Source organism: Kwoniella shandongensis, chromosome 4, assembly GCF_008629635.2.
Source record: "Kwoniella shandongensis chromosome 4, complete sequence".
Classification (NCBI taxonomy): Eukaryota; Fungi; Basidiomycota; class Tremellomycetes; order Tremellales; family Cryptococcaceae; genus Kwoniella; species Kwoniella shandongensis.
Window position 1 is genome coordinate 819,470 of NC_089290.1, and position 24,158 is coordinate 843,627.

The 24,158-nt window shown below is 50.2% G+C and overlaps 6 protein-coding genes across 6 annotated transcripts; 2 read left to right on the top strand and 4 right to left on the bottom strand.

Moving 5' to 3' along the window:
• Nucleotides 1-147: 147 nt before the first annotated feature.
• Nucleotides 148-3,142, bottom strand: CI109_102320 (uncharacterized protein; the record flags this gene model as incomplete). Its single annotated transcript, XM_065967136.1, has 7 exons — nucleotides 148-193; nucleotides 241-549; nucleotides 594-1,065; nucleotides 1,115-1,175; nucleotides 1,255-2,447; nucleotides 2,497-2,868; nucleotides 2,923-3,142. The coding sequence occupies 7 exons, from the start codon at nucleotides 3,140-3,142 to the stop codon at nucleotides 148-150; spliced, it is 2,673 nt and encodes an 890-aa protein (XP_065823208.1).
• Nucleotides 3,143-3,940: 798 nt separating this feature from the next.
• Nucleotides 3,941-7,978, top strand: CI109_102321 (uncharacterized protein; the record flags this gene model as incomplete). Its single annotated transcript, XM_032006486.1, has 8 exons — nucleotides 3,941-6,337; nucleotides 6,394-6,690; nucleotides 6,772-6,850; nucleotides 6,917-6,981; nucleotides 7,034-7,051; nucleotides 7,126-7,329; nucleotides 7,442-7,691; nucleotides 7,812-7,978. 8 exons carry the CDS (start codon nucleotides 3,941-3,943, stop codon nucleotides 7,976-7,978), a joined length of 3,477 nt encoding a protein of 1,158 aa, XP_031859155.1.
• Nucleotides 7,979-8,089: 111 nt separating this feature from the next.
• On the bottom strand, nucleotides 8,090-9,620 carry CI109_102322 (uncharacterized protein; the record flags this gene model as incomplete). The annotated part of the gene is made up of 7 exons (XM_032006485.1): nucleotides 8,090-8,289; nucleotides 8,349-8,441; nucleotides 8,498-8,789; nucleotides 8,874-8,902; nucleotides 8,954-9,072; nucleotides 9,150-9,263; nucleotides 9,331-9,620. The coding sequence occupies 7 exons, from the start codon at nucleotides 9,618-9,620 to the stop codon at nucleotides 8,090-8,092; spliced, it is 1,137 nt and encodes a 378-aa protein (XP_031859154.1).
• Nucleotides 9,621-9,949: 329 nt separating this feature from the next.
• CI109_102323 (uncharacterized protein) lies at nucleotides 9,950-11,087 on the top strand (the record flags this gene model as incomplete). Its single annotated transcript, XM_032006484.1, has 5 exons — nucleotides 9,950-10,005; nucleotides 10,298-10,347; nucleotides 10,412-10,846; nucleotides 10,905-11,015; nucleotides 11,071-11,087. The coding sequence occupies 5 exons, from the start codon at nucleotides 9,950-9,952 to the stop codon at nucleotides 11,085-11,087; spliced, it is 669 nt and encodes a 222-aa protein (XP_031859153.1).
• A 7,678-nt stretch (nucleotides 11,088-18,765) lies between these two features.
• Nucleotides 18,766-20,894, bottom strand: CI109_102324 (uncharacterized protein; the record flags this gene model as incomplete). The annotated part of the gene is made up of 7 exons (XM_032004518.1): nucleotides 18,766-19,133; nucleotides 19,197-19,437; nucleotides 19,498-19,868; nucleotides 19,926-20,153; nucleotides 20,215-20,388; nucleotides 20,457-20,595; nucleotides 20,685-20,894. The coding sequence occupies 7 exons, from the start codon at nucleotides 20,892-20,894 to the stop codon at nucleotides 18,766-18,768; spliced, it is 1,731 nt and encodes a 576-aa protein (XP_031861383.1).
• A 351-nt stretch (nucleotides 20,895-21,245) lies between these two features.
• On the bottom strand, nucleotides 21,246-23,891 carry CI109_102325 (uncharacterized protein; the record flags this gene model as incomplete). Its single annotated transcript, XM_032004517.1, has 8 exons — nucleotides 21,246-21,410; nucleotides 21,484-21,610; nucleotides 21,671-22,005; nucleotides 22,101-22,362; nucleotides 22,436-22,618; nucleotides 22,774-22,823; nucleotides 22,906-23,647; nucleotides 23,794-23,891. 8 exons carry the CDS (start codon nucleotides 23,889-23,891, stop codon nucleotides 21,246-21,248), a joined length of 1,962 nt encoding a protein of 653 aa, XP_031861382.1.
• Nucleotides 23,892-24,158: the final 267 nt, after the last annotated feature.

A 24,158-nucleotide genomic window follows, 5' to 3' on the forward strand; every position in this document is an offset into this window, starting at 1 on the left:
TTGCCTGCACGTGTCCGTTTGTGGATGGATTCCAGCAGTCTGTCACATTGAGTACAGATGCGATGCATGATGCCTCTTACAAGGTGCTTGGATATGGTGTCACTGTGCTTTCTATCAATGTAGTGTTAATCTATACAGCCAACCTCTTTACGCTCCCAGACCCATCTTTGTGTTTTTGACAATCGCCACGATCCTGCAAAATCATCAGCTAAACCCTTGCTACCATGCAGCACAACTCACGGCGCATCGAGTCCACCCGTCCTTCCAATCCTCTCTCCCTCTGCCCATCCCATCTTACTCAAAAGCTTGTGTCCGATATTCTCCATGCCAATTCTCTCTGCTCCCTCCCCAACCATATCACCATCCTTGTGTCTGACGGACGGTCCAGGTGGCGCTCGACTCTTACTTTTGCCCTTGTCACCGCCACCGCCACCACGGGAGAAGAGCGCTTTGTAGAACTTGCCGCCAGATTGAGGCGCAGCAGTAAGCAGTCGTTCTCGTCGCACTTTATCGATCACCGTGCCAGATCGTTGCAGTTTGAGCAGGACGCTAAGAGGTCAGCTCATGTCATCACCTTGAGTACTCACGTGAACCTCGTCTTGCCACTACCGCGACTCTTCGACTTGAGTCCGTAGCATTCCGCGAGCAAGTGAACCTTCTTCCTTCCCTCCTTGTCCATCGGCGGGAGACTAAGGGTAGACTTGCCCCCGTCATCCAAAAAGATCTGAATCTTCTGGTCCACATAGTCGAGTGAAACGCCCGAAGGCACCCTTCCACCTTTTCGGAACACTGGCATCTCGTCCTCGTCCGATGAGATGTCGAACATCTGAGCGACTTGACTCGCTGAAGCCGGGATGTGATGAGCGACCGAAGCTTGATGCGCCTTGCTCTTCCCCTTGCCTTTGCCCTTGGACAATTTTCGCAGAGCATACGGCTCGATCTCGGCGATGAGTCGTTCCAGCTCGCGTTGTTGCTTCTTTTCCGCCTTGGCACGGCGGTCCTTTTCCCATTGAGCTTGGAGTTGAGGCGGGATATGCTTGTTCTTCTTGTTCTTGACCGCGGGTGCTGCGAAGATGGGTAAGCATAGTACTATGCATGGGACGGAAGCACGTACCCAACCCCCAATCATCGCCAAAGTCACCATCCTCCACGGCCTTGAAGATCTTGTTTCGACTCTTCCGATCTCGCATATCGACATCGCCATCGAGAGCGTCCTGAGGTCGTCAGTGCTGCGACGAGCAAAGCGCAACTCACCTCCATGGCTTCGATGAACCATTGCGCGTCGTCTTTCCACTGCTTTGCGCCAGTAAACGGGTCATCTTCCTCATCGCTATCCTCATCATCGTCATCCCCGATAATGCCCTCGAGTTGCCCTAGAACACTTGACGACGAGCTGGCGTCGGAATCATCCGACCAGTCTCCCTCCTCGATGATCTCCGTTCCATCTTCTCTCAGCCCTTTGATTCCTTCCCCAAACAGTCTCATGGCTTCAACGTCATCCTCCTCCTCTTCATCCTCCTCATCGCTACCAGTTTCCTCGCCCTGCTCTTCAGCTTCTGTCTTCTGGTTCAGCATGGTCCCCTCCATGTAATCTCTTAAAATCCTGATATCTTCCTCACCTCCATCCTCGTCTTCGTCCACCCCGTCCACGCCCAAGACGGCAGGCACAGATCCATCACTACCCCATTCGATATCCGAGTCTTCCCTCGGTCGTCGTTTGTTTGCCTTTCTCGTGCCTCTGTTGCGTCGCTTCTCCCTCTTGGCCGCCTTCTTCTCAGCTCGTGATAGCGCTCGAGGGTTGACAAATGCTCTGCTAGTGATTTCTGCTGGCGCTGCTCTAGTATCCTCCGCTACAGGAGGCGGCTGAGCCACAGAAACCGCGATTGGTTTGGGTTGCTTGTACGTCTTTGGCACGAATACGATCTGTTCGTCGTCCGAGGTTGGGCGCTGAGTGCCGAGGGGAAGCGAGTCCAACGTCTCGTACACAGGAATGGAAGGGTCGTCGTATGGGTTGGGATCCGTGTCAATGAAAAACAGGGGTGCGTCTTGGGCGAATGCACTTTGCTTGTCAGGCGTAGGTTCAGTATCGACGTAGAAGACAGGCACTTCCTCGTCTTCCTCCTGCTCCATCTCCTCGTGCTGGAACTCGGGCAACTCCTCTTTCTCAAGCATGACCTCCTCCTCATCTTCTGGCGGGGCCATCGTCTCCATCGTGAGCTGTTCCGCGATCTCCGTGACTTCAACCACGCCCTGAGCCGGCTCGCCTTGCCCCACATCGTCCAGCGAAACATCAACATCCTCTTGCATCTCGCTATCTTCGCTCTCTGGGCTTGTCGACTCGCGCGATCGAGCTTGGATAATATCGATCTCTGTGTCGTCCCTGAGGTCGTTCATCTGCGGTGCAGAAGGATCGTTCATCGGATAAGTTTCGACGTGGACAACGTGGTCTGCAAAAGCAGGGTCAGAATCTACCAAAAACTGGAAAAGGCGACTCACCCTCTGTCATGGTGATCACATCTGCTTCTCCCTCCTTGAACAGTTCGCCAGCTTTCACAAAGATCGGTGCCATCCCTCCTCCCCACATGACATCACCCGTTCCAATACCTCTTCCTACCGTTGACGTCTTTCCCAACCCTAATCCACGATGATCCCCCTTTCCTCTGGCAGTTGGAGCATCACGATATCCTAGCCCGCGAATTGGTGTCGCGGTGCCGGAGGGTGTTCGAGGTTGAGGTGTTCCAAATTGACCACCTCTACCACCGCCACCCCCTCGGCCCCTGCCACCTCTCGATGGGAAACCGCCTCTTCCCCTAGGCGTGGAGATGCCTGAAGGTACAGGCGATGGTCCAAACGGTGCGACATTGAATCCTACCCCAGTGTGTCAGATTTGCCACCGACCACCATATATGTCCGCCAACTCACCATCCATCTTTGTGTATTTCTGACTATTGATAGCTTCATAGTTGAAGCCCATGTTGGTGTAATCGGCATTATAGCTCTTCTTCGCTCCGCCTCCACCTCCAAAACCACCACCTCTTCCACCCCTATCGCCACCACCACCACCGCGTCCTCTGCCTCTCCCTCGAGGAGTCGACGGTCCGCCAGAATTCAAAAAGTCGCCAAAGGCTTGACGGGGCGGCATTGTCGCTTGACTATGACTCGATCAAGAGATGTTTCCTTAGTGTAAGAATGAAATTGGGAGAGAGGAAACGTTGGATTTGATTGAAATGATGTAGTGGATAGTTGGATAGTTGGATCGATCGCTCATTGCACGTTCGGATCCGAACCCAGCACGTGGCGGATGAAAGTGGAGGTGAGAGTTGGCATCCATCCCACGACGAAATCGCTCTGATAGCCTATCGCGATACTTTGTAGCATTCTTCTCCTTCCCTCATATCCTCTATGCTATCTTGCCGGCGTTGGAAAGTGTGGTTTCGGTATCGTCTATGTTGCTACTATTCTATGGCCAACGTGATAGATCAGTCTCCCTCATGGGTATCTTCGACGAGTTGCGGTGCCCTCCTACGGCAACATAGGCCAATTGCCAATTCCATTCCCATGCATTAGCATTAGGTTGTGATATGAGATTGTACAGTCCAAGTGCTCACGACCAGGTTGACATACTGACCATGAATCACTGAAGCGTCTACTTCCTATCATTCATAGTGGTATGCTCAGATCATATGTGGTCGAACCACGTGGTGTGTGTTGACGTTACCTGAACACCTCCACTTTCGCTTCTCGTTTCTGTGCTTCTTTCCAACACTGTCCTCGACATTGTAACAAATTTACTCATGTCGCCTGAAGTGCGAGGATAGCATACCCAGCACGGATGGGCTTGGGGATCAATATGGACAAGTCCGGAGCTAGCACGTCATGACGCACAGCCTCAGATGAAACGACGCTCGAACCTCGTCTTACTCGAACTCCCTCCGAGAACATGATACCGAAACACCTCGACGTAGATTGTACTTCGACGTCCACCCGTAACGGTCCGGAATCAAACGGCACGAAAGGTCAAGCGTACAAGGAGAAGAAACGGAAGGGCCGGGAATTGACTGAGGGTTCTGCGGATAAGAAGCGAAAGAGAACACAGGAAAAGGAGAGGGAACTCCCTCCGCATTTCGAAGAAGCAGAACCGGGGCGAATATCCAAGCAACCAGCGGGCCACGTTGGTCATTTACCACCATCATCTTCGTTGTCTTTTACTCTCGCTGCTGGAGTAAGTGCTGGTGATACGATACCTACCACGGCGCGTGCCACGGCGCGTACCACTCCACTTGGTACCGAATACCCTTCCACAGCAGCCCATAGCGAACGACCGAGCAAGTCTAAAATGAAGAAGCACTCCGATATCACCGTTCCTTCCCAATCAGCAGAGAAGATTATGACATCAGATCCCACTCCCGCTTTCCCGACTTATACCACATCCACCGGTAACGTCCTCACCTTCCAGAACGCCGGCACGTTTCTCAACCACTGGGCTCAAGCGGTAGGTCACAAACAACCCGCATTCGAGTACACCAACGTCTTTCCACCGGACTACGCACCACCCTCTACCGGTATTTCGAAGCGAGCAGCAAAGAGACGAACTCAGGCGATACCTGTAGAGAAGGACAACACCAAAGAGAAAGAAGTGAATCCACCAACGGGATCTCTGAGAGAGTGTACGATCGTGTTACCGATGTTGGGAACTGTGCGGTCGGGTGTCACCTCCGCAGCAGGAGGCAGAGGATGGCCGAATAAGGCATTGGCGAAGCAGAGTGTATCGTTCGAAGCTGTCAAACAATTGCTCGAAAGAGGAGAGATGGATGGCGATTTCCGACCGACTCCTTCACAACTTCTACTACCACCCGCAAGCAAGAAAACGGCAGACCTCACAACCGATCCATTGTCTACCAAATCGCAAAGCTGTGTTCGGTGGGATCAACTCAAGGCAAAGATCAGCGATCAACTCCCACCCGCTTCTGCCGCGAGTGCCAATCCCGCTGGGATCGTCGGAGTGGCTGAACACCCCTTCCATACCAATCCCACTTTCTGGTCCAGCTGTCCACCTCTCTTGGAAAATTCGATCTACGCAACAATCCTTAAGCTGTGCATAGACCTGCAACGGGATAATGACGCAGAGGAAGACGAATGTAGGACGTTGTGCATGATTACCAGTCGACCTATACCGCTTTTCGAGGAGCAGACCGAAGTACCAGTCAAGATGAGTGTGGGGGATCAACCGGTCGTTTCAGCCACGATGAGGATGATAGATGGTGGGGAAATGAAATCTTGGGATGAAGGGAGATTGGAACAGGCTTTGCGATTTACGGAGAAATTGCTTAGAGCGGAATTGCAACGACCGTACAAGGGGAGTCTGGACCAATTGAAATGGTTGATCGTACCTCTCAAGCGGGACTTTGATCTGTCGTCAAGGGCAGAACGAGAGGGTGGCAGAGTCAAGTTAAAGCGAAGGGATATAGCATGGGACGAGATTGAGATGGTCTCGAATGGGCCGTATTCGACACCTTTCGATCTGACCAACATCGACGTGATGAGACGACAATGCGAAGACGCGATCCTTACGAACCCCTCCGAGTTCTCTCGTCGATCATACGTCAAGAGACTTCACACCGATCTGACTCCTTCCTCGCCCCACCCTACACAACCTGACAAAACGATATACGAGGTGTTACTCTCTAAGCAGGATACACTCCCCGCTCCGACAATTGCGAATCAACCCATCATCGAGGCGGAAATGACTGTATCTCCCAAACATGGCGGACACGTCTACGCCTCGGCTAACCCGGCGAGCCGTGGTAAAACACTCTTTCTCATACCTGAGCTGGTCCAGCGACATTGTATCTCTGCGAGTGTGTTTCGGACCGCTTCAAACTTGCCGCATTTCAGTCATAGTCTAGAGAACATGTTGATCGTCCAAGAGATGAATCGGTCGTCATTCTCCTCTTCCCTAGACTTGGACCTAGCGCTTCAAGCGACGACAGCACCAGCAGCGAATGACGATCCGAAGCGAAACTACGAACGACTGGAGATGCTGGGAGATATCTTACTAAGTCTGATAACTACCGCACACGCCTATCTCAAAGCTACGAAAGAGGGAATCAACCTCGACAAGATCAAGGTGGAAAGACAGATCGTTTGCAGTAACCGGAGTCTGATGAGTTATGCGCTCAAGGCGGGGCTGGTAAAATACGTGAGAAGTAAGCGGTTCAAGGCGAAAGATTTCACGCCGAGAGATTGGAACGTGGAATCAGTTGTGGGAGTCACGCCGGCAAAGATCGCTATGCGAACCAGTGAAGATGGATTGGAATCAAGGCCGTTAGGCGATAAGGTGGGTCCCGCTGCTCGGCTTGTCTGATGGACTTGATGCTGAGCTTGATTATACAGGTCGTGGCGGACGTCGTGGAGGCTTTGTTGGGCGCAGCTTACCTTCGGCGAAAGAGTCTCGACGATGTGATATCCACCATGCACAACCTCAAGATCCCGATCCATGGACTTACTGCTTGGTCAGATCTCGAACGTACTCTCTCTACGCCCACACCAGTATTGGGGAAGAGGGGCGCAAATGGACTTGAAAAGGTCAAATCGTCAGAGCCAGCTTATATGCGGTTCTTCAATACCCCACTCAGTAACAAGGTACTTGACTACGAGTTCAAGGATGAGAAGAGAGTCACTTACGTTCTGGTGAGTGCACATTCCTAGAAGATCTGGGAGAGGGATGAAAAGGCAGAACGAACTGACACTGATCGTTATCGTGTCGTGAAGAGTCTCGATATGAACGACGTCGACCGAAGAACGAACTTCGATAGATATAGAATGCTGGGTAATGCCATACTGAACTACTGTTCGTCCAACCTCTGCTTCAGGCCAACGCAGAAAGAAGCTGATGGATTGTGTGATTGCCCGATAGTCGTGCTCGAATATCTGTGGGATGCGTATCCTGATGAAGGGCCAGCCTCGTTGACGTTGATGAAGGTGAGCTGCACTTCACATGTCTGTGCGTTGACCAAGCTGACAAAACTCTCAGGGAGCTCGTGGGACAGATGTAAGTCACCAGACACCCTCAACTTGCCTCGTATGGCCGAGGTGTAGCCCCTTACTGATCAAGTGATTCATCAGGCCGTACGGACAGCTCTCGCGCTCGAGTTAGGTCTGATGGACATTCTGAAAGATGGTGATGATCAGCTATGCCGGGACATTGAGAGGATTAAAAAGGGCATGAGGAATGCGAAGGCTCGAGCGGAAACGGACGTCAAGAGCAGAGAGGAAGAAGGTGGAGATTCGAGAGGAGTCCATTATTGGCATGATGTGCCGGTGATTCAGGTGAGTTTGCATCTGTGCTAGCTGTAACGGGGGCTTGTTGCATACCACACATGTGACGCAAAGGTCGCTCAAATAATCACTCACTTATATGTTGTCCGCTCCACTCCCATAGACAACAAGCGATCTCGTTGAAGCTCTCCTTGGCGCAATCACCCACGACTCGTCATTCAATCTCGAACCCGCTCGAACTCTATTCCGAAACAAAATCTCGCCATTTTTGGAGAAATGGTGTAAAGGTCCTCATGGTGGATTGGACCAACATCCAAAAGCGAAGATGATAAGATGGATGCAAGCGAGAGGATGTACCAAATGGAGGGTGGAGAAGGTTCTGGGTGGTCTCGGGGGTGGGGAGGGTGCCATTGGTGAGTCATGCGTTTGCCCGAGGATGACAACCTCTCATCGCGCTCTGCACGTCGCAATATGTCGCAAGCCGAGAGAAGTGGGAACACATGCACTGACCGAATATTGTATCACTCTGTCAGTCATCGTACACGACCAACCAATCTCCCGAGGTCAAGGACCAACACCCATCGCTGCGCAACGCAAAGCATGCGAGATCGCGATGAGACTGCTGAAGGATGAGAAGAATCTAGAATCAATATGTACTTGTCCAACACTACGAGCTGAAAATGGTAAGAAGAGTTCATGAGATCGAGGGAATGTCGTGTATGGAAACGGAACTGTAGATTGGCATTTTGTCGGTATTTTGATATCCATGTTGTACAGTACAAATATGCATCTCTCATCTCACGCTCTATTGTCAACGCAAGATCTTTGTACCCAGACGCGGGGAGGGAGGCGGAGAAGGTGGTAAAGGTACCCTCTTTGCCATCTCAAGTCGCTGAACCATCGCTTGTCTTTGTCGCATATCGATACCTTTCCGTGTAGGGTCTTGCGAGATGGCAGCTTGCCAAGCGGGTCTGATATGAGGATGCGAAGAGATACTCCGTTGCACGACAACTACGCCAAACAAAGGAAATTAGCACTTCGATCGGTAAATTACCATTGGGGCAACTCACCCTCTTCCATCTGAGATTGTATCAACGCTTCAACGTTCTTGGCATTACCGCTCGAAAGGACTGGAACGACTTCGCTCTGGAATCCCGTGATAGCTACACCGAACCCGTGATCAGAACAACACTCTATAGTAGGGAATGAAGTGACCTACCATCCATCTCCAACCCCCTCAACATCCCAATCACCCTCTTCCACTCTTCCTCCGTCCCATTCCCACGTTTTGGTTCTGTCCAAGCAGCAGCAAGTTGTGTGATCCCCACAGATAGCGAGGTGAATAACCGATGTAACAAGTTGATTTGCTTGAATTGCGGTTGGGAGGTGAGGTTTCGTGGGAGGAAAGAGCGGAAAGGGTTAAGCAGAGAGGGAAGGGAGAGGGAAGATGTAGGGGAGAGTATGAGGAGGAGTTCGAAGGTGAGTAAGACGGCGAAAAGCGTTTGACGCCACTAAACGGGGATCAAGGTCGTATGTCAACTCTATGTTATTGATAATCTGGCTACGAAGTTGTTTGAGTCTCAGGTCCCACTCACATATGATCCTTCTTGTACTCGACCGAGCACTGTCGAAGCTCTAGATCAGCTTGCAAAGACATACGCGTTTGTAAACTTACACGATAGCAACAGCATGATCCCGCCAGACACCAAGTAGAATCCGACTGATCGAGCTAAGCCTGTATGTATATATTCTCTCACCGAGGCCGCTTTCCATTCGAGTACTTGGGGTCCGAAGCTATTGCCAAAGAGATAATGAGCGGTCACTCGTGCTGTCGTATTCTCCGTACTGGTGTAAGGAAAAGGCATACGTACCGATCATAAGCGTATCGCTTGACAGGGTCGGATAACGTTTCGTACGCCCGTCGAATCATGATGAATTGATCATCGTTTCCCGCTCCAGCTCTATCAGGATGATGTAGCCTCGACCTACACCCTGGTCCATCAGCACGAATACCGTCTATATTCAGAGGCGAGATGAGCTCGATGGACATACAACGATCTGAATGCCCTCTTGAGACCATCATCGTCTACCCCCACATCCACTCCGAGGAGAGAGTACCAGTCTTCTCCCTTTGTTCTCTCCTCGTCCGTGACGAACGAGTATGCTAGCCACACACATACTACACCGGTGAAGACCAGTCGATAGTTCCGGTTATAGGTCGAGGTGTTGCGAGGCGCAGCGGGGAGGAGAGCGGGGAAGTATGATGAGAGATACGGGAGAAGGGTGTGAGTCAGCTGAGAGGGGAGGAAGGACCATAGGAGAGGGGTGAAGAGGGATGACATTGTGTGGTATAAACTACTATAAGTATTCAATAGTGTCATATATTATGGAAGAATGACAGGTGATAGCTTAATCTCGAGCGAGTAACGGACGCGGTGCCCCGAGTATCTGGTGGACTACTGGTTCAATCTCCGTTTGTGTCCAGGATTGTGCCACTGACGGGGATTGCTCGGTGATAGGTTGTTACCAAGTTGTAATATTTCTGTTCGCTTTTCCCTCCTCGTCCGACTTTGAACCAGTGCACCACACAGACAGACACGTTTGACTTTTATATCTCCCATCTTTCCTTCTTTTGTCTCTCAAACACAACACAAAACAAGACATATTCACAATGGCCGACATCAAGCAGCTCGAACAACACCTCGCTACCCGATCTTACGTTGACGGGTGAGTCAATTGATCCTCTATCCTGTCTTTATCCCAAAAGTTTGTCTGCTTTCGACTCGCTTCATATGCCATTTCACCCCCGTCCTCCCTCCCCAACTATGATGATATACCGTTTTGGTCCGTGTTTCCGAGCTCAGCGGCTTAAGACCCCGCGACTATAGCGTTGAAGATAACAACTTTTCCAAACCCACTGATCTTTAAATCTCCACCTCTCGTCCTTGTGAACTCATACACTGTTTTGTGTTGTCAAACTGAAGACGACGTGCTGACTATAACATCTTTTGTGATGCAGGTTCGAGCCCACCTCCGCCGATGTTGAGATCTTCAAGACATTGAGCGCTGGTAAGTGCGTCTGCAACAGGCTCCAGACGAGCGACCAAATGCTCATATTATACTCTTTGGTTAGCCCCCGAGGCCACCTACCCCCACGCCGCTAGGTGGTACAAGCACATTGCTTCTTACTCTTCCGAGTTCGAGTCCCTCCCCAAGGGTACTTCTCCCTTCTCCGCTTCTTCTTCTTCCGCCGCTGCTCCCGCTGCCGCCGAGGAGGAGGAGGACGATGACGACGTCGACCTTTTCGGGTCCGACGACGAGGAGGAGGATGCCGAGGCCGAGCGACTCAAGGCTGAGCGAGTCGCCAAGTACCAGGAGGCCAAGGCCGCCAAGGTCGCTGAGAAGCTCGCCGCCGGTAAGACTCTCGATGTCGCCAAGTCCGTCGTCACTCTCCAGGTCAAGCCTTGGGACGATGAGACCGATATGGAGGCTTTGGAGGCTGGTGTCAGGGCGATCGAGACGGAAGGTCTCGTTTGGGGTGCTTCCAAGTTGGTCCCCGTCGGTTACGGTGAGTCTTGAATGGATCATCTCTGGTCAATTACAAAAGCTAATATCCGTCTCCGCAGGTATTCGAATGCTCCAGATCACCCTCGTTATCGAGGACCGTGTCTCTCTCGACGACCTCCAGGAGGAGATCCAGGAGCTCGAGGACTACGTTCAGTCCACCGACGTTGCTGGTAAGTCAGGCGTGGTTTGTTCTCATAGCATAAGCTGACGTGTCATTGTTCTTAGCCATGCAAAAGCTTTAAGCGGTTCGGATGGTTGGGATGGTCATTTTGTAGAATTTTATGAGCAGTATGCAGTCATGGCTTGTATATTACGAGGCGCTTCCAAGTTTCGTTGAACGTTATGTTCTTTCCTCGCGCGGCGTTGCAGTACGGATGCTAGCTTTTACATTTGCCATGGCGAGGCGGTTCGTGGCAGGATGCTGCCACATTCAACCCAAGTCTCGGTAGCAGTGATGGCAGTCTTTTCATGCTGTCCCCTTACAAGTTCGTCCTTTCATTCAAGAACCTTAACTTACCCAATGACTTCGTATGACGTCGGTTGAGGAGGTCAATCGTTTCACAATGACAGAGAGTGTCACACCCCTTCTGAATACAAAAGGCAGAGGGATGGGGAGTAGAGTTGCTGTCATGACGGTCACCGCCACATACATCACGTGACCTACAAGATCCCGACGCACTCTCCGCACTACTCGCTATTCTCGTCGAACTCGTAGAACTTCATTCAACGAACCCATCTCTTATTCGGTCTAATTCGACGAACTCGCCGAGTTGTAGAATATCGCTCAACGTAGATGGACGGATGGATGGATGGATATATAGGAGAATGGCTATTCTCATCTTTTGTACTCTTTTCCTTAGTGATTTCCCGATTGAAAGTCATACACCGTACCTTCGCTATCGCTCTTGACGATATCACTTAGCCTTCAGTCAGTCCAAGGCCACAACGCTCATCCTGAGGTTGTTCTCTTCGGATTCTCGTCGTTCTCGTCATTCTCGCTGAGTATCTCGTCCATCTCGTCATTATAGTTGACGCCTTTGGCGAATATCACTCAACCTTGTCTCCGTGGTGTGATAGGGCCTCATTGACTGAAGCCTCTGTTGATCATCGTGACAGTTGCCGACCTCAACTGCTATCCCAGCTCGACACCAAACTACACACACCTGTACTCACACAGACTTGATTTACCCATACATACATCATCACACAGAAACACAATGTCTGACAGCGAAGAGATGTCCGATGATCCTTCTTACTATGGCTTCGCACCAAAACCATCTTCCTCGCGACAATCCGAGTCCTCGCGGGGTCTTACCGAATGCAAACCGGAAGAGCCAGTGATCACTGTTGTCGAGATGGAAGTGCTCTTCGATTATCTTCAGCCGGAGGACCAGCACGGAGACAATGACGGAAAGACCTTTGCCGGCGTCAGTATTGCGTCTTCGGCTTATACGCGGAGGGGTCACGTTCCCAATACGGCCGAGAGGAAGGTTGTTCGCGATCAGACGACATCGCTCAGGGCGAGATTGAACGATTGGGCCAAACAGGGGACCGAGGACGGCACTTTCAAATCCATTTACGAGGACCATGGTGAGGCCGAACTCAGATCTCGGTTCTTCGAACATGTGAGGGATTGCGTGGATGATGTCAGCAGTCAACCAGGTACCCGGTGTCCTTTGCATACCATCTTGAAGGATGAGGACCGCTCGAATATCTCCACCCGATACGAAGAAGTGGACTTCAGTGAGCAAGGCCCCAGCGAGGGTAGGAGCCACAGGAAGAGTAGGAGATGAAGGATGATTCAACTGTGGCAGGAAGGTTTATCTGATTGGGGTATCATCGTGGAGGACGAGGAGGTCATGGGAGTAACTATAGCAAGCCAGGGAGGAATTGTCATGATTGACAACTACCAAGACCAACATCCTCGGGTATATATAGCCAGAATCGGGAGGTTCAGCAGAATCCCGATTATCGTGACCTTTTATAGTGCGATGCGATGCTCGGATAGCGTAGTTGGCCACTGGCTAGGCAATGCGTTATTACATAATAATCGGGATTCTCGGGTCGAGTGTTCGATTCCTGCCAGGGGTGCAAGGTTTTCGACTTGACTTGGAAAAGGGGTGAGACCCTTTTCGGTTGGGATATACCATAAGTTGCAGGAGCAACTTCCCGTTGTGAGGTAGATCAGAGTGTCATGATTGACAACTACCAAGACCAACATCCTCTGGTATATATAGCCAGAATCGGGAGGTTCAGCAGAATCCCGAGCCAACACCTATTCTGGTTCTTCGGACACCCTGAAGTATACCTAATGATTATTCCAGGTTTCGGTATGATCTCTCACGTTATCTCAACATTCTCACAAAAGCCTGTCTTCGGTTACCTAGGTATGGTTTACGCTATCGCCTCAATTGGTATCCTAGGATTTATCGTATGGTCACACCACATGTACGCTGTAGGACTAGACGTAGACACACGAGCTTACTTCACAGCAGCATCTAGATTATCGTGACCTTTTATAGTGCGATGCGATGCTCGGATAGCGTAGTTGGCCACTGGCTAGGCAATGCGTTATTACAGGAATGTCCTGTGCATATCATGACTGTAGTATAGTTTGGAGAAGCGATGCATCCATCTTGCCTATAGGCAGACTTCCGTCACCATCTATAGGTCGTGTAAGAGGAGCTTACCACGTCATAGTACCTCATACGGGCAGGATTTAGTAGTTTTGCTCTCCCTCTCTCACGCCGGCAGCTGCAGGACAGTCTTGTCTCATCGGGGAAACAAGGTAAGAAATCCGTGTCCTCTAGCACTGTCAAGGGGTAGTGTATGTCATCTTTACTATCAAGACCAACATGTTGGGTATATAGCTGTCACGACCGTATACCGACAATCGCGAACATGCCACAAAACTCGTCGTAATTCATAAAACCTCGACGCGTTTATACAAACTTAGAACTATCACATTGTCATACCGCGAATCTTAGGTCTTTACCAGTACATGTGAGTCCAGAATATGGCCTTTTAGCAATTGGCAACCGGGAACATGAACATAACCGAGAACAAGCGAGAATCGCAAAAGGGATATAGATGAAGGAACAACCGTAGTCAAGAGAACGAATCCCCAGCGATTCTCGATTTTAGTCTTCACCGTAGTACATGAACTTAGCCACCGTAACCACAATCTTAGTAGTCACCCGATCAGTCTCGACTTAGCTGTATATATGTTATACCCTTAAGTCCATGACATATGCGAACTTCATATCTACAATACTGTTTTGGGTCGAATCTTGGTCATTGGCTGGTCGGTGTGACGCCCCTGACAATAGCCAGAACCAGGAGGGTCAGCAGAATTTTTAATTATCATGACCTTTTATAGTGCAATGTGATGCTCAGATAGCGATGTTGGCCACTGGCTAGGTTGTGTTTTATTACGTGTAGCAAGGAAGCTGCCACCCTCACACAAATTCCGCGTCGAAGGGGGTCCAAATGACAAGCCTGTACTGGGCAAGATGACGTGCAAATAGATTCATGTCAGATACCAAGTGTACAAGACTTGGGGTTGACAAGGAGAATGTCTCGCCCTGTACATTGGTACCAAACTAGACAGAGGGATGTGCATTAGTGACAGGAATAACAACATATTACTTCTGTGTTCATGTAGATGAGTACTAATGGCACTTCCAGAACCGTAGGAACTATTCAGGCTTCCTGTTGGTCACATCCCTTGCTGGCCTCCTCCAGGGTCAGCTCAAATAATCAAGGTCTGACTGCGAGTAGTACCATTTGAGTGCAATGTTGGCATTTCACAACATTGATTGTTTGTCTTGTTTGTACCATGTCATGACAGAGTATTGATGCTGATGGCAGTCTTTTGAAGCTGTTCCCCTTGCCGTCGTCCCACAGTCTGTAAAAGGATGCTGTTTCACGCCCATGGCTTAGTAATGCTGATGGCAGTCCTTTGATGCTAACTCCTTACAATTGGTCCTTCCACTGCTCACCCTTGCATAAAGACTCAGTGTGACATCAGTTCAGGAGGCCAACCGTTTCAATCAGACAGGGACCTACCTCTCACTCACATACAAAAAGCAGTTGGGATAAGAGAGATTTTTTAGCGCAATTGAATCCAAATCAAGCAAATTGCATACTGTCCCATTCACACACTGAGCTCTGACACATTTTCACCCCTATACACATATACACAATGCCATACATTCATTCTGATGACGAATACAATGTCACACCTATTCCTCCTGCTTCCAGAGTTACACCTTCCTATCAATCAGAGGCATATGCCTCTGGAGCAGGACAACAGGCTCCCTCCACCTATTCCACCCAGCAGCCCTCTGGGGAGTATCCACTACCTTCTCCTTACCATGTGTCTGAGTCTTCTCATCAATCTGATACATCTGGCTCAGGCCATGGACTGCGCAATGGTCAATCAAGGAGTGGCAACAGACAAAGCTCTTCCACGCCATCCGGGAATTCCATCGAACATGGCCCCATCATTGCAGAAAGCTACTCAATCGATGCAAGAAGCGCAAGCATGCAGAGCACCTCACAGAGGGGACTAGGCATTTCAAACCCACACCTTGGGCAAGTCAGACGAGGCATTCAGGATGCCACACTTCCCTTCATTAGCATTGACTATCATATAATTCCTGGTCCATGTGATGCTGATGGTAAAACCAAGGGTTGTACAATCAGAGCACATGTTGGAAAGTACTCTGAAGATTACAGGATGGATGATGCTGAATGGGAAGAAGTGGAAAGGATGGGGGATGATGTGGTTTTTTGGGCGCATACCTGCAAATCAAATGGGACATTCGACAATGCGCTGAACTCTGTGGAAGGAGATCCGTCAAGATTTGAGGATTGGTTGGCTTCCACCTTGGAAGAGGAGGCAAGAAGCATGGTGAGAAGTGCTGGCTGCACAACAGATGTCAGGATTCTCAATCAATCAGACATGGAGTTCCTTGACACCGAAGGTAGTGATAGTCTCGCATAGGTGATTGGGAGAGATCACAATTGATGGGAATGTCTGTGAGTTCTTGAGAGAAAGCTGCCATGTCCATACCTTGTGAGATAGTTCAATTGGTAATGTTTTGGGGAGAATAGATGTTATGCTATGTGGAGGACAGAAAGGTGGATGGGTGAGACTGAGTGATAGGAAAGCTTGTATCATTGTGCATAGTCAGACATCCTCTCTGGTAGTTCTGGAGAGAGATGTAGTAGTGTTTGTTAGAGGCCGGTCCGTTGAGGGGCCTTAACGAGGCATACAAAATACGAATAGGACACAGTCCTATTCCGAATTGTACGAGTTGAGTACCAAATGTACGAGACTTGGGGTTGACTAGCAAAGCACTGTACTGGTTCGACAGTGGTGAACTAGACAGAGGAATATACATTTGTTGCAGGAATAGCTATATATGATTCCTGTGCTCATGTATAGTAGTATCAATGATGCTACAAGAACCGTGGGAACTGTTAGTCAGTCAAATCGGTCATCTCCTACGATGGCTGTCTCCGGACCAACTTCGAACTAGTTCCTGATGTAACGAGTCGAACTATTCGGAGGCCGAGTCAAGGTGTCACAACACAAGTCGTTCATTCAGTTGCACTGGCTCGTGGCAGTGTTCTACTTATCTGGATGCAGTCATGATTGGCTGGCATGGGGCCATCTCAGATAAGTGTTTACCACCTCTGCTTTCACTACCATCCATCATAGTTTAGAGTACAAGGCAACATGCTTTGTAGGCATCTGAGAGATCCCTCATGGTCCATTGGGCGGATACCCTAGTTTAGCACATCTACATTCTGCGAGTTGATGAGCTTGTACCAGCCACAGAGCGCACCGAAAGCAAATGTACTAGATTTTTGGGGGTCTTCTGCTTCGCTCTTTGCCGTCAAACCTTCACATTATATTGGGGAGGCAGGGTGCCACTCCAGCAAGGCTGTGTCGCATCGGAAGACACTCTCCTGTGGCTGTGAAAGTCACTGCTGTGACGTGGGCATCAGGAGCTCGTTTTGAGCGTCCCTAGGGAAGATGGGACTGATGTTTCTGAGACCAGTCTGCAATGCTGAGACAGAAAAGGCATTGCCAGGCGCTGCAGATACTCGTTCGAGAGTGGCACTCTCCTTGCATGTCCGTGGTCTCATACTGCTTCCTTCCTTGAATCCTTTCATCTGCCTAACCATCCTTACACCTTGACTCGTTGTGGCATCGATTCAGAACACCGACCGTTTCAGATATCGTGAAGCGCTACTTCTCGCTCGCATACAAAAGCGGTCGATACAATAAAAAGCATCGACGAATCTCATCTATTCCAAGCCAAGCAGCCCGACTCGTTCAACGTATATTCCAACTTTGCCAGAATCTCTCACACTCACCTCTTGTTGATACGATGCAGAATTCCTATGGTGGATACAACCCTGCTTATGGTCCCAATTACGGATCCAATCCCCCGCCACCTCCGTCTTCTTATGGGGGTCCCCCGCCACCGTGGCCATATGGCTCACAGGTCCCCTCCATGAGTCCCACCCAGTATTCCTCCACGATGTACTCGTCACCTTCTCCTCAGTATGATCTCGTGTCTCCTCGACAACCTGGCGCACATAGTCCAGCAAAAGGACACGAACGACGCCGTCATCATCGCAAAGCGGACGACAGACAACAGGTCCCCTCCGCGAGTTCTGATCAACAACGCCAATTGACCTTTCCAGGATACGGCGAAGGCAGGACGGCAATTCCCACCCCGCAGAACTCTGTGTACAAAAGACCAGGTTCCGCTCAACCTGTCCCATCCGCTGTTCCCATGCATTCCTATTCCCCCGGACAATACACTGTACCTCCCTCACACACTGGGTTCACACCTGGCTATCAACCGGCATACGTCTCATCACCAAGTCCGTATTATCTTCCATCGAATCCAACCATGCACACTCAAATGGTGGGATTCCCTGCACCTACCCCTCCCTATGGATCTTACCAGACTGTGGGCCAGGGATCCAACCCAGCAACATACAAGACCTCCGCCGAAACCACCCAACGTGATATCCACACAAACCCAGTCCAACACGAATCGACCATTCCGGCAGAAAGTTCGACTCGAAAGTACGACACATTGGTTCAGCGTCGTATCGAGAAAGCCCCGAACGCTTTCATTGGCATCGAGGCTAATGTGATATACAGCAAGGACACAAAAGTGACCGTCGCAGATATCAAGCTGAAGACTTCGTTGTACACGAACAAGTGGAACAAACCGAACACAGACACAGTCACATGGATGACTCCCCAAACCGCCAAATGCGAACAAGTGATGGATTCTTGGGTGAGCGACCGTCGCTCCAGTGGCTATTTCCAGAAAGAATGGGAGAAGAAGAGCGGTGATAAGGGCGAGTACCTGGAATGGCTTGACACCGCACTGGAACAAGGAGTGAAGGATTGCATGTTGAAGTCCGGAAATAAGTTCGCAACCAGTGTGAGGATAATCAACGTGACAGATCACCAGTGGCTCAAGGAAAATTGCAACGAAGCTTAGGTTGTTACTGACGACACGCAGAGCCCGAAGACGTGAGAGGGACGATCGTGACCGAGACCGTGATTCTTAGAAAGGTGGAGATTCAAGGCTGGTATATGCGTGCGTGCATGTGACAATATTTGTAGAAGTCAAGTAGACGCGGTGGTAGGTTCGTTGATGGTGGCGAAAGTTTCATGACTGTTTACAGTTAGACTGTTCTCTTGGTAGTTCTCGGGTGATGTAGTGAAGGCCGTTTGTCTGATTGGACCTACAGTACCGTCCAATGAATGTTGAATATCTTCTCACCGCGTCATTCGAAGTTTCGATCCAGTACTTGGTGGAAGGTATTGTGATAGTGATCGCATTGTCTAGCATTGTTTGATACTGACACGATGCCTCTTCATCGTCCAATCTGACCTGGTTCCTCTTTCCGTCCAAGTACAGCCAACTTCTTATCCCATCTAACTTCTACTCCGAATTTCCCTCCTCTGCCCACACCATCCAGTCCCTTGACTTCTCCGACCTCTTCCCACTGTTCCCCAAACGCCGTCCAATCTTCTGTGACGACAAAATCGACCCCACTTGCCCATATCCCTTCGGAAGTGCTCATGCTCTCGTCCTCTGATTTCGAGTACGTCCAATGCGGTTGGTTTTGTTCTGGGAAGGGCGGAAATGGACCGAGATGTGTTGTGGCGTTGAGTGATTGATGTAGGAAAGTGAACAGCGTCGAGCCTGTTTGTAGAGGATACGAGGGGAAGTGTATTGTCACTGCAAGGTAGGTTTGTAAGCTGCCTGATCCCATTTTGACCGTGGGGACTCAGCTCTACCTACCTTCTCGCTCTCGAGCCAAAGGTAGTTGTTCGAGCACTTTCCAAACCTCCCCGCCAGGATAGTTGTTCATACTCAAAAAGGTCATGATGGCAGTCGCAGCGATGTTGATCGATAGGAGACCGACGAGACCGAGACGGATGAGTGGCTGGAGTTTGGGCCAAGGGAATGACCACAAGGACGAGGCGGAAAACGCGGCGAGAAGGTTGAGTATGGGTATTGAGTAGATGATGAATCGCCATTCCTGAGGGTGCGCAGCATCAACATGAGACCACTACGCAGAACAGTGGAAATAGGAACCCACCTTGTGCCCCACCGCACTCATAGCACCTATCAACGCCACCACTCCCGCTCCGAAAGTCTTCAGCACCTCTCCGTATCCCTTTGCCAAGTTCCGGTTCTTCCCGTCCACCTTCACCCCGACGATATCTAACAGCCAAGCCCCCACTCCGACAACGAGGAGCGGTGCGCTTCCGACCAATAGCTTCGGAAGGGAATTTGTAAAGTAATAATGCCACGACATTATACCCCAATTATCGGCTTGGCCCTCGATTAGATTGTAATGCAGGGCGGAAAGCTCAGGCCAAAGGAGTTGGAGAGGGGAGGTGAATGTAGGTAGAGAGGGATGGGGAATTGTCGGTCGCCACAATGTCAAGTCGATAGGTGATGATATGGCTGATAACGAAACAAAGGTTAGCCCTGTGCAGCTGTTGAACTCAGCAACGCACGTACCGAGTGAGCCGAAACCTCCCACCATACCCCATCTGATCGCTTGCCCCACTGTTATCTGTCCGCTGAGAACTAGACTCAACACTACAGGCAGAACGAACAATGCCAGCTCCAGTCTCACGACGGTCGCTAGGGCGGTAAGCAGGACAATGGCATTTCGTAATCGCTTCGTGGTGATGGATTCGGGAGAGGATGATTTCGCTCGAATGAGATAAGACATACTCAAGAGTACTATGAAATGACTCCATCAATTTGTGTGCTGCAAGCAGGGCGGAGTGCATATCAGACTTACCCCCCGGTAAGGCCATGAAATTGGGTAAAGTCCTTCCGGCATAATAAGGGATGTGGAACGATGTCAACGAGAGGATCGTAAACCATATACGGACCAAGGCTCCGTAGCGCGCTCGAATCGATTTGGCAAGGTGGTTGAACGATATCGAGAAGATCGCGGCTAGCACGATACGAACTGCAGGGTAGTGTCACGGAAAAGTCAGATAACAGGCAGCCGGACGAAAGAGGAGGGTTAAAACTCACTCAAGAGCTGTACGTCGAGCTTGGTCTTTATGATCCCTAGGAAGACAGAGAGTGCTGCAAAAGGGTAGGCGACCAAGCCTAGTATGATTGGAGGTAGGAACGATCGAGGGACAGCCCCAGGGAAGGTGATATGGTCCCACTGCGAGCGAGTAATCAGCACGAGCACGAGCATGGCGCTGCAGAAAGACTGAACGGAAGAGGAACAGTGAATGGCCCAAAGACACTCACCAGCTGAAGAGTATCCTTTCCAAATCCATAAGCTAGTACATCATGCACCGCATGAAGCGTGAACGATTCTTCAACTTTGGTATAAGGCGAGAGCAAGACATGCGTGATCGTCACGATGAAGGGGAGTACGTTAGGCAGCGCGTTAAGCAGCTTTCGTCGTACCACTGCAGGTGATTGCGATTTTCGGGGTCCACCCTTTCCCTTCCTCATCGTACAAAGGGTCGTCAGAGAGCAAGTGTTTCCAAATTGTCGAGGAGAACAAGAAGAACACCGCATTGATTGTCGTCTATTCATGGTATGGTGAAACGGCCGAAGAACGTTGCCGAGCGATAGGAGGAGCCCCGCTTCTGCGCTCGCTTTAAGTTAACAACTCGGTCGAACCGAGGTCCATACCGGTCAACAACAGCCGAAAGATCGTCTAGTCATCTAGTCCTCAAGCTGCCCCTGTAGTAGCACCGGCATTAACGCCTTTGCATGGACCAATACATGCATGTCACATCTATACAAACATGCGACAACGAAGACCAGTATAGGTCAGCCGCATCTTGCCGCCTTAAACCCTTATTTTGATCTTGCTTTCGTCCTCCCGCTTAGACCACCCATCGCCCATGCTCCTTCTATCAATTTCTTCAATCCCCATATCCAACTCAAAGCAAAGACACTTTTGACCAAACCATTCTCAATAGGAACGATGTATGATATAAGCAATTTCTGTGGCAATGCAACCTGTTTTCGACAAAGCGGTGTTAGCTATGAACTTTCGCCTTGTATGACATGGTGTTGAATGTGAGCCACTGACCTGACATGCTTGACGAAGTATAATTGGGATAGAGGTCAAGTTCGAGGTTCCAATGGTCCAGTTCCAAACCACCGTAAGTAGAGTCGATTTGAACACCTGACTACTCGTAGTGGATGTGGGCACCAAGCTATCACCGCTAAGTCACTCAGCATGGTCCGCCTGATTCAACAGTCACACCCTAACCCACCCGATCATCCCAAGATTCATCAACCACGACCCCACTCTCCATACTTCATCTTCGGTCCCACCACCCTCTGCTCCCCGGGCCGCTCCTCCTCTCAGAGCGATGAGGAGGGCAAGCGGCATTAGTGATAAGGCGACATCATCACTGGTGCCAGAATAGATGACGCTTGATATGGAGGACAGGAAGAGAACCAATGGGAGAAGGTTCAATGTTGGTGGAGCTGCCGACCGGGTCCGACGTGGAGTTGTTTCCGAAGTGGAAGGGCGAAGAGAGTAACTGGAGTAAAGTAGTATGGTCGCTGCAGGAATGATCGAAAGAGCCGATATCGCGATTTTGAGCTGATCAAGACTGGTCAGTCCACTCCTTAAAGCACGACTTGTTGTGTGGGGAGACAATCTCTGCTATAGTGAGAAGTGGTGACATTCATACTCACCTTGTGTTGCCAGAGGAGTTCCAAACTCCAGCTCGAGCCTCCTTGACACAACGCCTGTTGCAACGCTTCAATGTTGGAATATACACCGCTCTGATCGAATTGCGTTGAGACTGCTCGCAAAAGCCGAGGCGCATTCCCCAATATCTCGGACGAGAGTTTACCCAGTGTCGTTGCTGACCATGAACTAGGTGTGCCTGGTAAGAAGCATAGCAAAGGCTTGGCGAGTATAGCAGTCGATACTAGTCCCAACAGATGTGCCCATCTACGCAGATAGGGCAGTCAATAGTCAATAAAGGAGAGTCCGTGTACCACGACAGAACAACAGATGAACTCACCCGCTCGGCGAACCTAACCACAGACATTCCCCTGCCTGATATACCGCTATCGTGAATAGGTACGGCCAAGACTTCGCGTCGAATAAGAAGTTGAGCACCATGAGGGAGAAAGCAAGGAAATCTCTGGATGAGGATAGAAGGTTAAGGGACAGAATTGTCGTGATATGAGATAACCGGTGCGAGCTGTACGCGAGGTTAGCTAATTACGACGGTTGCTGAAAGGCGGATTAGAAAAGGGAGCCCGGGTAGCCAGGAGTGCAGAAAAGGGAGGAAGGGAGGCGCGAGGCATAACGCCAAGTCTATAGTAAGGCAGCGGTAAAGCGAAAGGAAACACTCACTTGCCAGACGTGAACACCGGAGCAAGCAAGATCGTCATGATTCCTGTGACCTACAAGTCGACCAACACTTCAGCTCTCAAAACCTCTTGGCTCAATTGCAACAGAACAACTATTCCAGAGTCAAGAGCTCACCTGGCTTCTCCAGCTTCTACCTCCTTTCAAGCCCTCATTCACAATCCACCAAACTACCATTCCCATCCAGATTCCTTCTCCTACCAGGTCATTCCACCCGTATCCCTCCCCAACTCCCAGCCAGCCCGACCCACCTTCCCCAAAGACCGACGAGACCATCTTTACCAGCATCACAGTCCCCAGACCCAAAGGTAAACTCCACCTTCCCCAGCCATTCTTAGTCAACCATCTTATTCCAGTTCTGAGCGGCGAATCAAACTTCCCTCCTCTCAACGTAGAGTTCTCCTCGCGTTCTTTACGTCTTCTAGCTCTTCTTTCCGCTCGTGCAACATCCGACGATATCGAGGATGGCGGGACAAGATAATCTGATCGTTTTCGTTCGATACTCGTACTAGTAGTAGAAGAGGGAGGAGGAAGTTTGATGTGGAGTCCTAATCCTCCTGAATTAGGACTAGATTCTGAACTACTTCGTACCGCACCCGTGGCGCGGGGAGATGATCCTTCTCTCAACTCCTTTAACTCCGTTGTTAGAGAAGAAGGCGAAACATGATTTGAAGAACTGGCATAGCTTGTCGAAGAGAACGTTCGTTGGCGCATAGATCCTCGTATAGACGCAGAGGCAGAGGAAGGATCTAAGAGTGTTGAATGGTGAGAATAGGCATGACGAGGATATGGCGAGTGGATAGAAGAATGAGATTGGTAAGTCGTGTTTGAGAACAGAGATTCGGCATCGGTTTCGCTCCTATACCATGCAGTAAACTATCAGCTATCGTACATCCTGGTCGAGTTGGGCGAAGGGCGAAGTCCATGGTTCGATGTCAGGTGAAGACGGCCGAAGAGACCGTCTCTTTGCCAAGTATCTGGACACCAAGCTGTTCTCGCACTCACTCAACCACACTCCCCTGTCGCTGATACCTCCTATTCCACTCATCCCTCGCAGCCGCAGCTTTCTGCGCTCTATGTTGCTCATACGGCACCCTAGGCATGTCGCTCTTTTATGGCATTGTTAAATATATAACAACAAAGAAAAGTGGAGACGGGAGTGGGATGTAGTAAAGTTGGCTTGAGAGTGGTCATCAATTCGGACACCGGTTATCTCGAAAACACAAACACGCGGGTGGAGGCGTGGTTGCGAGAGGAACCCGTTTATGGCAGACAGACGTCAAGAAAGCACGGTTAATACATATGTGTAGCATTTTCTTCATTATTCCTTTCTTTGTTCTTCCTACATCTACAGGACACCGCTAGTGTCT